Source organism: Eriocheir sinensis, chromosome 57, assembly GCF_024679095.1.
Source record: "Eriocheir sinensis breed Jianghai 21 chromosome 57, ASM2467909v1, whole genome shotgun sequence".
NCBI lineage: Eukaryota > Metazoa > Arthropoda > Malacostraca > Decapoda > Varunidae > Eriocheir > Eriocheir sinensis.
In genome coordinates this window covers 533079-548078 of record NC_066565.1, presented here as the reverse complement: position 1 = coordinate 548078, position 15000 = coordinate 533079, and the positions used below count along the sequence as shown (strand labels likewise).

The 15000-nt window shown below is 46.5% G+C and overlaps 2 protein-coding genes and 1 long non-coding RNA gene across 4 annotated transcripts in view; 2 read left to right on the top strand and 1 right to left on the bottom strand.

The window, feature by feature from the left end:
- Nucleotides 1-751: 751 nt before the first annotated feature.
- LOC126984386 (DNA polymerase eta-like) lies at nt 752-8719 on the top strand (the record flags this gene model as incomplete). Its single annotated transcript, XM_050838018.1, has 10 exons — nt 752-2285; nt 3006-3209; nt 3712-3846; nt 3940-4157; nt 4365-4591; nt 5073-5296; nt 5683-5806; nt 5960-6201; nt 7543-8194; nt 8348-8719. Coding segments are annotated over exons 2-10 (2322 nt in total), but the record flags the coding sequence as incomplete, so codon positions are not given.
- Nucleotides 8720-8800: 81 nt separating this feature from the next.
- On the top strand, nt 8801-13965 carry LOC126984387 (cilia- and flagella-associated protein 251-like). Its single transcript, XM_050838019.1, has 2 exons — nt 8801-10852; nt 11004-13965. Exon 1 carries the CDS (start codon nt 8813-8815, stop codon nt 9785-9787), a length of 975 nt encoding a protein of 324 aa, XP_050693976.1. The 5' UTR covers nt 8801-8812; the 3' UTR covers nt 9788-10852; nt 11004-13965.
- Nucleotides 10141-15000, bottom strand: part of LOC126984388 (uncharacterized) — a 5301-nt gene continuing 441 nt past the window's right edge. Inside the window, exons 1-2 of one of the 2 annotated variants that reach the window (XR_007736618.1) lie at nt 14274-15000; nt 10141-14108 (exon numbers count right to left, since the gene is read on the bottom strand). The exon at nt 14274-15000 is cut by the window's right edge and continues 441 nt beyond it. This is a non-coding gene — a long non-coding RNA (uncharacterized LOC126984388). The remainder of the gene's footprint in view (nt 14109-14273) is intronic. The other variant, XR_007736619.1, reaches the window with a different exon arrangement.

The following is a 15000-nucleotide window of genomic DNA, read 5'->3' as shown; positions in this document are numbered from 1 at the left end:
CAGTACCCATTCTCGCCCTGAGGTACCCCAGCCCGTGCCCCAGTACCCAGACTTCCCCTACCCAGCTAATATGCCCCTAACAGCAGATATAGGGATGGAAAACACATAATTCAGGCACTAACCTTCATCCTGGCACTCCTATGGCACTTAAACTATTATAAATATGGCCCCCAGTACCCATTCTCGCCCTGAGGTACCCCAGCCCGTGCCCCAGTACCCAGACTTCCTCTACCCAAGTAATATGCCCCTAACAGCAGATATAGGGATGGAAAACACATAATTCTGGCACTAACCTTCATCCTGGCACTCCTATGGCACTTAAACTATTATAAATATGGCCCCCAGTACCCATTCTCGCCCTGAGGTACCCCAGCCCGTGCCCCAGTACCCAGACTTCCTCTACTTTGCTAATATGTCCCTAACAGCTTATATAGGGATAGAAAACACATAACTCTGGCACTAACCTTCATCCTGGCACTTCTATGGCACTTAAAATAATGTAAACACAGCTCCCAGTACCCATTCTCCCCAGCTGATATACCCCTAACAGCTGATGCAGGGATGGAAAACACATAATTCTGGCACTAATCTTCATCCTGGCACTCCTATGGCACTTAAAATAATGTAAACACGGCCCCCAGTACCCATTCAGACTAAATAATTAATGGAGGGGATATATATAAGGCCAGGAGACATATTAGTGTTCCGTTCAAGAGGCAGAAACCCAAGACCGAGACCAAGACCGAACAGTCAGAATGAGGAGAATGAATGCAGGAGTGAGAATTGGAGAGGATAAAGTATGTGTGTTGTTGTATGCGGATGATGTGGTGGTTATGAGTGAGTCTGCTGAAGAACTACAGAGTCTCCTAGATGTGGTAGGGGGTTATGGAAGGGATTTTGGGGTTAGGTTCAGTAGTGAGAAGAGCAAAGTAATGATAGTGAATAGGTCAGAGGATGAGAGAGAAACAACTTGGAGACTGGAAGGGGATGAGTTGGAACAGACGGAAGAATACAAGTATCTAGGGGTGTGGATGGAGGTAAATGGATGCGGCAGGGCCAAGAATGTAAAGATAAGTATGGCAAACCAGTGGGTAGGCCGTTTAGGGAGTGCAGCGAGGATGAGAGCGAGCAAGTATGATGTCATCCGTGAGGTTTGGAAGAGTGTGGCTGTCCCGAGCATTATGTATGGAATGGATGTGATGACATGGAATGACAGTGAGATAGAAAAATTGGAAGTGGGGCAGAATAGGGTAGCAAGAATGGCACTGAATGCACCAAGGTTTGCAGCAGTAGAGGCTCTTAGGGGGGACATGGGATGGAGCACGTTTAGGGAAAGACTAGTAAAGGCAACCTTGAGATATAAAGTGAGACTGGAACAAATGGAGGATGCAAGATTAGCAAGGAAAGTATACTTGTGGAGTATAAGAGATATGGCAAATGGGCGAATAAATGTGGATGAATGATAGACAGGAATGTTATGCTAAGTAGGTGGGTGTACCGACCCTTTGAAGATAGACAAAATGTGTTTGAATGGAGAATAACAAACAGAAATGGAGAGGGGTTTGAGTGGGATGTAAGAAAGTGGAAGAATGTGATAGATATGGCAGTTAAAGATGAGGGATTGAGCAAGTGGAAGAATGAGATGGAAAGAAAGGAAACTCTCGACTGGTATAGGGAGAAAGAGGCCCCAAAGTGTGAGGTGTGGTATGAGGGAAGCCTGGGAGGTGATCTTTTCCGTGCTAGAGCGCAGTGTCTGGATGTGAATGCAAGGAACTATAGATGGTCTGAGTCCCGCAGCAAAGTATGCCAGATGTGTGATAGGGGTGTGGACGAGACTGTGCAGCATGTAGTGCTGGAATGCAAGAAGTATGACAGGGAGAGAACGAAGATGATGCATGTGTTTTTGAGCGAGATGGGACGTGGAGTAAACGGGAGGACTGGAAGGGAGTGGATGGTGCTGCTGCTGGGGCTCAGTGGAGAGACGAGTGGACGAGTGATTGAGGCAGTGAAAGAGTTCTTGGAGGGCATGTGGCGTGAAAGATGTAGGGAATGATATCTTGCCCCGAGAACATTGACTTCCCGCATGTTTTTGTTTTCTTTTCACAGGAGCTGCCGATACAAAGGCCTGGCTGGGGAGAAATCCCGAGCCACCTGTGACATCAAGATCAAGATCAAGATAACAAAAAAATTCCCCGCCAATCCTGAAGTGTTGAATAATATCGATAATAATAGTAATAACAACATTCCTGGACCTCTCACGGCTGCAGGAGGATAACACGGGCCAGGTAGTTATTTTCCCTTGCTATTGAGCTTAAAAATACAGTAAATAATTAATGGAGAAGCAAATAAGAGGGTGGCAGAGGAGAGGCTGAGAGGGGAAGGGTCAAGGGAGGGAGGTCATGGCTTGCTAGGGTGAGGTCAGCTAGTGAAGGACTCTTTGGGGTCATCTGTGTGGTGTTTGTAGGATGGTTTGGATCGTTATGGAAGGAAGGAAGGAAGGAAACAGTATATATACGATGCTAGGATTACGTCACCTTACGATAATTGCTTTAGACCATCCTTATCCTCCTCCTCCTTCCTCTTACCCTCCTCCTTCTTATCCTCCTCCTTCTTCCTCTCATCCTTCTCCTTAGGTCAATGGAAGGAAGGAAGGAGGAGGATATATACGATGCAAGGATTACGTCACCTTACGATAATGGCTTTAGACTATCCTTATCCTCCTCCTCCTTCTTCTCCTTCTCCTTGGATCAATGTAAGGAAGGAAGGAAGGGAAGGATAATTGCTTGCTAGGATTACACCACATCACAATTAAGGCTTTAGAGTCCTTCCTCCTCCTCCTCCTTCCTCTTACCCTCCTCCTCCTCCTCCTTCCTCATACCCTCCTTCTTCTCCTTCTCCTGACCAATGGAAGGAAAGAAGGAAGGAAAATAGCAGTATTACATATTACAATAAACAGTCATTGCATTTTACGTTATTTAATACACTCTAATATTCTTCCATCATAGGACCGAGAAGACCAAGAAGAAGAAGAAGAAGAAGAAGAAGAAGAACCCCACTACCACCACCACCACCGACTCTACCATGACAGGCCGAGTGGTTGCTTTGGTTGACATGGATTGCTTCTACGTGCAAGTTGAGGAGCGCGATCGACCGGACATCCGAGGCAAACCGGCGGCTGTTGTCCAGTATAACCAGTGGATGGGCGGCGGGTGAGTGTGTGTGTGTGTGTGTGTGTGTGTGTGTGTGTGTGTGTGTGTGTGTGTTACCCTATATCTGTTCCTCTCCCTCCTCCTCCCCCTCCTCCTCCTCCTCTTCCTCCTCTCTGCCCTAACCTAAAATCTCCTCCTCCTTCTTCCTCCTCTCTACCCTAACCTAAAATCTCCTCCTCCTTCTTCTTCCTCCTCCTCTTCCTCCTCCTCCTCCCCTTCCTTCTCGATCTCTACCCTAACCTAAAATCTCCTCCTCCTCCTTCTTCCTCCTCTCTACCCTAACCTAAAATCTCCTCCTCCTTCTTCTTCCTCCTCCTCCTCCTCCTCCTCCTCTTCCTCCTCAATCTCTACCCTAACCTAAAATTTCCTCCTCCTCCTTCCTCCTCCTCTCTACCTTAACCTAAAATGTCCTCCTCCTCCTCCTCCTCCCTCTTCTTCCTCCTCCTCTTCCTCTCTCCTAACCTAATACCACTCCTTTTCTCTCTCACCCCCGCCCCCAAAGGATCATCGCTGTCAACTATGAGGCGAGGGCGTTTGGGGTCAAGCGAGGGATGCGCGGCGACCAGGCAAGAGAGAGGTGTCGCGATGTCAACTTAGTGACCGTTCCTGTGAGTCGCGGCAAGGCGGACCTGACCAAGTGAGTGGATGACAGATTTAGTGGCTGAGTGGATGATAGAGTGGTTGAGTGGAATCCTAATGCATATATACTTAACCTTCCCCAAAACTATAGATACCGCGACGCCGGCAAGGAGGTTCTTGACGTACTGGCGGACTTCTGCGACTGCATCGAACGCGCGAGTATAGACGAAGCGTATCTTGACCTCACGAGTGTTGCGACCCAGCGGCTGGCGGCTGAGGGGGCGGGTGAGGTCAGTGAGGTCGCTGTCGAAGCCTTGCCATCCACCTGGGTCGTTGGGCAGAGTGGTGACCTTACGGATGATGCCAAAGGTCAGGTCACAGTAGTAGTAGTAGTAGTAGTAGTAGTAGTAGTAGGAGGAGTTGAAAATAGATTTGATAGACAGAGGAAGAAGAAAAGGAAGAAAATAGATTGAAGAAGAGAGAGAAAGAGATAGAGGAGAGTAAGAAGATAGATAATAGACAGTAATAGACAGATAGATAGACAGACACACACTAACCCATCTACTTTCAATTCAGACGAGAGGGAAGAGGGCTTAAGAAAATGGCTTGCAACTCTATACAAGAAGAGGAGGAGGAAGACGGAAGAAGAAGAGGAAGAGGAGGAGGAGGAGGATGCGATGGGCCGTTCGAGCACCCCGGATGACCTCAGGCTGGCTATGGGGGCGGTCATTTGCGAGGAGATGCGACGCGCGGTTTTGGTGCGGACGGGCTTTAAGTGTTCCGCCGGCATCGCTCATAATAAGGTCAGTAAAGGTCAGGTCATTGATGTTGATGTTGACCTTTTTTCTTTCTTTCAATCTCTCTCTCTCTCTTTTTCTCTACTGGTGTCGCTCATAATAAGGTCAGTAAAGGTCAGGTCATTGATGTTGATGTTGACCTTTTTTCTTTCATTCATTCTCTCTCTCTACTGGTGTCGCTCATAATGTCAGTAAAGGTCAGGTCATTGATGTTGATGTTGACCTTTTTTCTTTCTTTCAATCTCTTTCTCTACTAGTGTCGCTCATAATAAGGTCAGGTCATTGATGTTGATGTTGACCTTTCTTCATTCTCTCTCTCTCTCTCTCTCTCTCTCTCTCTCTCTGTCTCTCTTCCTATTTTAATTTTTCTCTCTCTCTCTCTCTCTCTCTCTCTCTCTCTGTTCCTCTCTCTCCACCTCTCTCTCTCTCCCTCCCTCCCTCCCTCTCTCTCCCTCCCTCCCTCATCTCTCTCTCTCCCTCCTCACAGATGCTGGCCAAGCTCTCCTGCGGTCTACACAAGCCTAATCAACAGACCATATTGCCCCAGGGGGAGGTGGCAAAACTATGGGATCAGATGCCCCTGGGGAAAGTGCGCAACCTTGGGGGGAAGCTGGGGGACTCCTTGACCACCCACCTGAGCTGTGTGACCATGGGGGACCTCTCTAGGGTGCCCCAGGGGAGGTTACGAGCGCTGTATGACCACAAGACTGCGTGAGTGTTTGGGTGGAAGGAGGGAAGGGAGGGAAGGGAAGGGGAGAGATGGAGGGAAGGAAGGGAAGGGAGGGAAGGGAAGGGAAGGGAAGGAAAGGAAGGGGAGAGAGATGGAGGGAAGGGAGGGAAGGAAGGGAGAGAGAGAAAGGAGGAAGGAAGGAGAGGGAAAGGAAGGAGGAAGGAAGGAGAGGGAAAGGAAGGAGGAAGGAAGGAGAGGGAAAGGAAGGAGGAAGGGAGAGAGAGAAAGAGAGAGAGAGATTGTCAATTATAAAAGCAATTCATCTTTTTATTTTTTTCAATCTTTTTCTTTCTCTCCTCCTCCTCCTCCTACTACTACTACTACTACTACTACTACTACTACTACTACTACTACTACCCCCTCCTAGGCACTGGTTACACTGTCTGGGGCGCGGCATAGACTCGGAGGCAGTCTCGGCGCGGCAGCTGGCAAAGAGCATCGGCTGCAGCAAGAACTTCCAGGGCCGGGAGACGCTTGACACCCCAGAGAAGGTAGGCTGGTATGGGGTCGGTCAAATTTTTTTTTTAGTATTATTTTTTTGGTGTGTTTGTGTGTGTGTGTGTGTGTGTGTGTTTGACCATAAGCCATAATAACAGTCTCTCTCTCTCTCTCTCTCTCTCTCTCTCTCTCTCTCTCTCTCTCAGGTACAGAAGTGGACCTTAAGCCTGGCCGAGGAACTTTCCGAGCGCTTGACGGCTGACGAGGCTGCCAACAAGCGGTGCGCCCAGACCCTGACCGTCAGCGTGCGTCTGGAGGGTGAGGAGCGGGTTGCTTCACTCACCCGCTCCTGTCCGCTGCCCTCCGTGGATGCCCAGCGGATTGCACGAGTTGCCTTGGCCCTGTTCAAGCATACCAACGCGGCTGCCTCTGTGGATGATGGTGTTTGGTATGTGTGTGTGTGTGTGTGTGTGTGTGTGTGTGTGATTAGCTATTTGTAGTCTACCGGGCCTAAGGTAAGCTCTAATAGTCCGGTCTCCTTCTCTACATTGATGGAGCCTTTCCTTCATGTGGTGGACACTGCTCGCCTCCACTATCTCTTCCCGCAAGCTGCTCCACGTGTTAATACTTCTATGTGGAAAACTATACTCCTTCAGGTCACTCAAACAGGTTCCTTTATTAACCCGGTAGCAGCGAGGGGTCAAATTTGTGGCTTTACCGTGTAGCAGCGATGGGCCAAATTTGTGGCTTTACCATGTAGCAGCGATGGGCCAAATTTGTGGCTTTACCATGTAGCAGCAACGGGCCAAATTTGTGGCTTTACCGTGTAGCAGCGACGGGCCCAAATTTGTGGCTTTACCATGTAGCAGCGACGGGCCAAATTTGTGGCTTTACCGTGTAGCAGCGACGGGCCAAATTTGTGCCATGATATAAACCCCAAAAAATAGATGACACATAATCTGATCACAAATGCTTTGATATGTATTATGAAATGGTTTGTGTGAGGGGTGATTTTTTCTCATTTTTCTCGCTTGGAGGGACCAGTAAGATACATGATCCCTGATGCTACCGGGTTAAGTTTCTTCCCATGTCCTCTCAGCCCCCACATCCTCGCAGTAAAGGAATCATCTCTATCCGCCTCATCGGACTTATTTACAAACTTATTCTGCGTGATCAGATCTCTCTCCCTTCTTTGTTCCGGTGTCGTCAAGTCCGTCTCCTTCAATCTGTCTTCATATGTCATAGTCGAGTTCTGGGACCATTTTAGTTGCAATTCTCTGTATCCTTTCCAACTTTCAAATGTCCTTCTTTTTGTGAGGTGACCACATGACTGCAGCATATTAGAGTTTTGGTCTGATCAGTGTTGTTATCATTTAATTCATCTTTTCTTTGTTCATATAGTGGAATGGTACCCTTAGATTTTGCATCATCCTGTAGGTTTTTCCAAATAGTTTGTGTGTGTGTGTGTGTGTGTGTGTGTGTGTTTTCATTTTTATATCTATCTGTGTGTGTGTGTGTTTTCATTTTAATATCTATCTATCTGTGTGTGTGTGTGTGTGTGTGTGTGTGTGTGTGTGTGTATATATTTTCATTTTAATATCTATCTGTGTGTGTGTGTGTGTGTGTGTGTGTGTGTGTGTGTGTGTGTGTGTGTATATTTTCATTTTAATATCTGTCTATGTGTGTGTGTTTTCATCTATCTATCTATCTATCTATCTATCTATCTATCTATCTATCTATCTATCTACACCACTACTACTGCCCGCTAATGTACTCACCCCGTCCACAGGTCGCCGGGCATCAAGCACATCAGTCTCTCAGCGGGCAAGTTCCGGGACACTGGAGGTCAAGGGTCGGCGAATATTCAAGACATGTTCAGACACGCCCAGGCCAAGCAGGGTGCCTCCACGCCCCCCCCTCCCGGCACCCCTAGGCACTCCTCTTCCTCCTCCTCCTCCTCCTCCTCTTGTTCTTCTTCCTTTTTTAGTAAGACTTCCCGCACTTCCGTATCTTCCTCCTCCTCCTCCTCTTCTAAGATAGCTGGTTCTTCTATACCTTCCTCCTCCTCCTCCTCCTCCATCCGTTCCTCCTTCAAGCTCTCCTCCTCCTCTTCCTCCTCCACCTTTCTTCCTCCGTTTCCTCCTCCTTCCTCTCCGAAAGTTCCCTCCATCAGTTCTTATTTCTCTTCCTCTTCTTCCTCCTCCTCCTCCTCTTCAGTAAGCAAGAGGAGAAAGGAGGAGGAAGAGGAGGCTCACCCTGACCTCTTAGAAGCCTCAACCACCCAATCACAAGCTCAGGAAGTGGGAACGAGCCAATCAGAAGAGAGAATGAAGCGATTACAACCTCAGGAAGTGCGAACGAGCCAATCACAACCTCAGGAAGAGACACAGAGCCAAATTGAACTCCAGGATGCAGGAAACAGCCAATCAGAACCCAGGGAGGTGCGAGCGAGCCAATCAGAAGAGAGAATAAGCATATCACAACCTCAGGAAGTGCGAGCGAGCCAATCAGAAGACAGAATGAGACTATTAGACCCTCAGGAGGTGCGAGCGAGCCAATCAGAAGACAGAATGAGCGTATTAGACCCTCAGGAGGTGCGAGCGAGCCAATCAGAAGACAGAATGAGCGTATTAGACCCTCAGGAGGTGCGAGCGAGCCAATCAGAAGACAGAATGAGCGTATTAGACCCTCAGGAGGTGCGAGCGAGCCAATCACAACCCCAGAATCAACCACAGGAAGCAGGAATCAACCAGTCACAACCAAGAATCACCACCAAATTGACCAATGGGGGCGTTGGGAAGGTCAGGGTGAGGTCAGGTCGCGTGTCCTTCCCCAGCCAGGTCAGTTTGGGGTCACCAAGAGGTCAGGAGGCAAGGTCAACCAATTCATTCTTCCGAAATTTCATGCGGAAGAAGATTGGTGGTGGTGGTGGTGGTGGTGGTGATGATGATGGTGATGGTGGTGATGGTGGTGGTGGTGATGATGGTGGTGATGAAGGGAGGGGAGGAAGACTGGAGGAGGAGGAGGAGGAGGAGAAGAAGGAGGAGGAAGATTATGAAATGGAAGAAGAGAAAGAGAAAGAGGAGGAGGAGGAGGAGGAAGAATATGAAATGGAAGAAGAGAAAGAGGAGGAGGAGGAAGAGGAAGAAGAAGGAATAAAAAGAAAAATAGAAGAAGAAAAGGAAAACAAAATAAGGAAGAGGAGGAGGAAGAACAAGGAGGAGGAAGAAGAAGAGGAGGAGGAGGAGGAACTCTTCAGCTCCTGGGAGGTGGAGAGACAATTGGAGAGAATGAGAGAGATTACCGGAGAGAAGAGGAGGAGGATGAGAGAGAAAATGGAGAGAAAGAGGAAGAAGGGAAAGGAGGAGGAGGAGGAGGAGGAGAGAAGGGAGGGAGAGAGAGAGGAGGAGGAGAGAAGGGAGAGAACAGGGATAAAAACAGAGGAGAGAGTGGAGGAAACGGAGAGAAAGAGGGAGGGAGAGTCGGAGAGAAAGAGGGAGGGAGAGAGAGAAAGGGAGGGAGAGAGAGTGTCAGTAAGGGAGATATTTCCAGATCTTGATAACATAGACTCGTCCTTACTCCCTCTCCTCCCTGAAAACCTAAGGGAGGAGGTGGAGGAGGAACTAGCAAGGCACAGGGAGAGGAAGGGAGACGGGAGAGAAAGGGAGGGAGAGAGCGCGAGACAGGGAGGGAGAGGAGGAACATCGAAGAGAGAGAGAGAGCGGAAATTCACCTCCAAAAATGGGACTTCAAACACCACCAGTATTTTACGGTTCTTTCAACACCGCCCAAAGAACACCACCACCACCACCACCACCACCGCCACAACACCGCCACCTCCGCCCAGTGCCAAGGAGGGCAGTGTGGTGCTGTGCGAGGAGTGCCGGCAGTGGGTCTCGGCATTTGAGCTTCTTGAGCACGAGGATTTTCATGTTGCATTAAAACTGCAGAAGGATTTTGGTGGTGTGACGGGTGGTGTTAGTGGTGTTGGAGGTGGTGTTAGTGGTGGTGGTGGTGGTGCAGGGTCTTCCTAGTCTTCCTCCTCCTCTTCTTCCTCTTCCTCCTCCTCCTCCTCTTCCTCATTTTTCCGTTCTCAACCTCAGAGTAGAAAGATTTAGAATTGATTTTATGTTGGTGGTAGCGATGTGAGCTTTCCCTCCTCCTCCTCCTCCTCCTCCTCCTCTTCCTCCTCCTCCTCCTCCTCTCCTCCTCTGCCTCACAGTAAGAAGATGTAGAACAATTTTGCTAGTGTTGGTGGTAGCAATGTGAGTTCTCCTTCCTCCTCCTCCTCCTCCTCCTTCTTCTTCCTCTTCCTCCTCCTCCTCCTCCTCCTCCTCTTCCCCCCAGACCCCATGGTAAGAAAATACAGCCTCTCGCCGTCCTCCTCAAAAGTTGATTACGTTTATTGTTAACAGTTAAAGCAAGGAATATTATTTTTTTTAAGCTTTTTTTCATTATAATGTTTGTGGTTTTGGTGTGATGTGGTTGATTTATCATATTATATCATGGTTTAAATATGTATAATGTATATCGTGTGCTGCGGCCATCATCCGACATCCGTTCTATCCGTCCGACATCCGTGTAATCATCCGCCTACAGAAATAATGGTAATAATAATAATAGTTTTTAACCGAGTGACGTCAGTGTTCCGAGTGTTTGGGTTGAATAAACAAATCCTTTAGAACATGGTGGTCTGCTCCTTATGCTATACCCTAGGCTAAGTAGTCCACAATGTACACCAGCACTTGTTTGCCGCCCACGCACACGCACACACACACATGGGGGCGCACACACACACACACACACACGCATACACGAGTGGTCCGATTTTAGTCGACACATCCTGAGGTTTCCCGATAATGACATGATAATCAGCGCTGGCGACACACACACACACACACACACACCACGATATGCGCACCACCGCCACCACCTCCGCTTAGGTTCCAGTACCTTCAAGTAGGATCCAATTCCTTATAGGCGAGTGAACATAGGATTTAAGCTTACAATAGACACCGGACTCTCTCTCTCTCTCTCTCTCCATAACCTACACTCAAGTTCCAATACCTTTGAGTAGGATCCAATTCCTTATAGGCGAAGTGAACATAGGATTTAAGCTTACAATAGACACCGGACTCTCTCTCTCTCTCTCTCTCTCTCTCTCTCTCTCTCTCTCTCTCTCTCTCTCTCTCCATAACCTCCTCTCAAGTTCCAATCCCTTCAAGTAGGATCCAATTCCTTATAGGCGAGTGAACATAGGATTTAAGCTTACAATAGACAGCGGACTCTCTCTCTCTCTCTCTCTCTCTCTCCGCCACTGCTGCCCCATTTAAGCCGCCAGCCGCCCTAAGCCGCCCCAGCCTAGCCTGGTGTCTGGTCTGTCTGTCTGAGGATGTGAATGATCGTGTGCGTGTGTGTGTGTGTGTGTGTGTGTAAGGAACCCAGCATCACTAACCTGCACACACACACACACACACACACACACACACAGAGGGGCTAAAGTGAGGTGTCTGTCTACATGAGCTAATGTGTACACCAGCTATATGTATGTACGCACGCTACCTACACACACACGCGCGCACACAGCGGTGGCGACGGGAAAAAAAAAATATCGAGAGAGAGAGAGGGGGGGGTGTTTGTGCGCTCCCCTCCCTACCCCCCATACCTCCAAACATGTTCCAAACACGTCCATCGCCACCCCAAAAATTACATATATACATACATACATACATACACTATATTATACGTACATACATACATACATACACCATATCATAAGGAGAAAAAAAAATTTGATAATCACAATAATAATAATAATAATAATAATAATAATAGTAATAAATTAGTCCAGAGTTGCCACAGATAGATCGAGGAGGAGGTGGTGGTGGTGGTGGTAGTGAACACACACACACACACACACACACACACACACACACACACACACACACACACACACACACACACACACCGGCACTGCTTAAGTCCATATACATAAGTGCTGTTTCAAAGTGCCATTTTAATAAGTGGGAGGAGGGAGGGAGGGAGGGGCATTTCTGGCACTGGGGGGGGGAGGGAGTGGAGGAGTGGAGGGGTGGAGGGGGGCATGAATTTGGGGGTGGATGGGTGGAGGCATATACATACTGTCTTTTAAATGTATGTATGTGTGTATGTGTGTGTATGTATGTATGTATGTATGTATGTATGTATGTATGTATGTGTGTGTGTGTGTGTGTGTGTGTGTGTGTGTGCCCCTCAGTCTTCCTCCTCCTCCTCCTCCTCCTTCTTCTTCTTCATCTTCTTCTTCTTTTCTTTAATTATTGTTTTTTTTATATATTTTCTCTTCCTTTCTTTCCTCTTCCTTCTATGTCCACTATTTATCATTATTATTTTCCTTCTTTTTCTTCTTAATTTGTCTTCCTGTTAATCTTCATCATCACACACTTCCTTTCTCCTCTCATTTATTGCATTTTCTTCCTTAATTCCTGTTCTTTATCATAATTTCTGCCTCTTCCTTGCTTTACAATTACCACATTTTCTTCTTTTTCTTCTTTATTTTCATCACATTTTCTTCTTCTTTCTCCTCCTTCCTTCCTTTCTCCTCTCATTTATTGCATTTTCTTCCTTAATTCCTGTTCTTTATCACAATTTCTGCCTCTTCCTTGCTTCACAATTTTCACATTTTCTTCTTTGTTTTCATCGCATTTTCTTCCTCTTCTTCTTCTTCTTCTCCTTCTTCTCCTTCCTTCCTTCCTTCCTCCTTTGACAATGTTTCTCTCTGTCTACATTCATTTGTTTTAATATTGCACTGTGCGTAACTTCCTTTCTGTGTACGTATTGCTCTCATCAACGCGCACACACACACACACACACATACACTCTCTCTCTCCTTCCCTCCCCCTCTCTCTCTCTCTCTCTCTCTCTCTCTCCTCCATCTCTTCCTTTTTCCTCCACTTCTCTCTCCACATCTTCCACGCATTGACGCAACACTGGTTCTCGACGACGGACTAATTTCCCGACGTAACAATCTTGGGGCTGGGTGGTGGGTGGGGGTCAAAAGGTCAGGTCAGGCTGGGTCAAGGCTCACTATGCAATGACCTTCTCTTCCCTCCTCCTCCTCTTGCGATGTTCCCCGGTTGTTATGTATGAAGACTTGTAATTCGGATATCCTCTCTCTCTCTCTCTCTCTCGAGCTTAAAGTTTTTTAATTTGTTTACGATCAGTCTCTCTCTCTCTCTCTCTCTCGTTCTATCTTCTTCCTCTTCCTCTTCTTCCTTTCTTCTATAATTTTGCTCTCTCTCTCTCTCTCTCTCTCTCTCTCTTTCTCTCCTTCTTCCTCCTCCTCCTCCTTTAACAAATCATTTTCTCTCTCATTTTCTTATTTTCTCTCTTTTCTCTCCTCCTCCTCCTTCTCTTTCATTTTCTCTCTCTCTCTCTCTCATGCTTTCCAATTTCCTTTCTTATTCAGACGAACACAATTTTTCCCTTCACGTCAACACACGCGCGCACACACACACACGGTTAGTTTATGCGTTCGTCCGTTTGTTTGAGCTTGTTTACGTCTTGTCTCTCGGGCTGCAAACATCGGCGAACTGTCTGTCTGTCTATATATATTTTTTTTTTTCCTTCGCTATCTAAAACACAATATTCAGAAGAACGCGCTTGGAATTGGAATCGACGGACAAACACCGATTTAGCGGAGGTGGTGGTGGTGGTGGTGGTGGTGGTGTTGACGGTGGTGGAGGTGGAGGTGATGAAAACAGCACTTGTAAACACCCACATTCAATAATAATAATAATAATAATAATAATAATAGTTGTAATTGTATAGGAAATTAAGAGTTGTTGCTATTGCTATTCTTGTTGTTGTTGTTATTGTTGTTGTTGTTAGGGGGGTAGGGTGGGGGGGACACCGACACTAACCAACTGACTAACGAACTAACGCAATTAAGAAAAAAAAGAGAAAAAAAAATATATATATTAAACTAGCTATATTTATTTGTTTATTTATATCATTACAATCACGACTATGTAATCTTTTTTGCGCTCTCTCTCTCTCTCTCTCTCTCTCTCTCTCTCTCATTTGTGACTCGCTGCCGAACTAGAAGACTTTTTTTTTTCCGAATGCATTTTTTTTCTTTTTTTTTTTCTCTCCGTTCTTTCGGTTGAGTCTCGGTGGAGCGCGCACACACACACACGCACACACAAAAAAATAATCAATGTGGAATTCAAAGAACCAAGCGAAAGAGAAAGAAAAAAAAAGAAAAAATCATGTAATTTGACTCGTAACACACACGCGCGCGCACACACACACACACACACACACACACACACACACACCTCAATGCTACCCACAAACCTACACACACACACACACACACACACACACACACACACACCATAATAATAATAATAATGGGATGCTTAGGGAAGGAAAGCCATGTTCACGTACACACACACACACGCCTCGCAGCTATACACACATGTACACACACACACACACACACACCTCAATGCTACCCACAAACACACACACACACACACACACACACCATAATAATAATAATAATGGGATGCTTAGGGAAGGAAAGCCATGTTCACGTACACACAAACACACGCCTCACAGCTACACACACACACACACGTACACACACCTCGCAGCTACACACACATACGCACACATACGCACACAACAATGGGGTGCCTATGGAAGAAAAAGACATATTTACGTACACCTCTATATGCTCGAAGTGAGGATGGTCACACCAGCGCCAATACAACAGAATCATAGACGACGCAAAGGTTTTCATAGACGACGTAAAACGGAAAAAATATATATAAACAAATTAGGTTCTCGCGGTACACAGCGGAATATTATAATCATTTTTTTTTTTTTGAACATGAAAGAAAAAATAACATAAGTGATTGAATCGTTAGAAAAAATATTACGTACACACTGACACACACACACGCCCTTGACATGTATAAACGTGACGAGAACGGAAGCGAATCAGAGAGGAACGGAAGGAGAAGGAGGAGCTGTCTGAGAATGATAATAATAATAATAATAATAATAATAATAATAATAATAATAATAATAGTGATCGTAATTGCGTGACATCAAATCGTAAGTAAGCTAACTGTGACGAGGGGAAATAATGACAATAATAATAATAATAATAATAATAATAATGATAATTGTGTGACACCAAATCATAAGTAAAGAGACAATGATTAAAGTAAGAAATAAA

What these genes read in the sequence shown, in the direction of transcription:
- LOC126984387 (XM_050838019.1), top strand. Translation starts at nt 8,813, where the DNA reads ATGGAAGAAGAGAAAGAGAAAGAGGAGGAGGAGGAGGAGGAAGAATAT.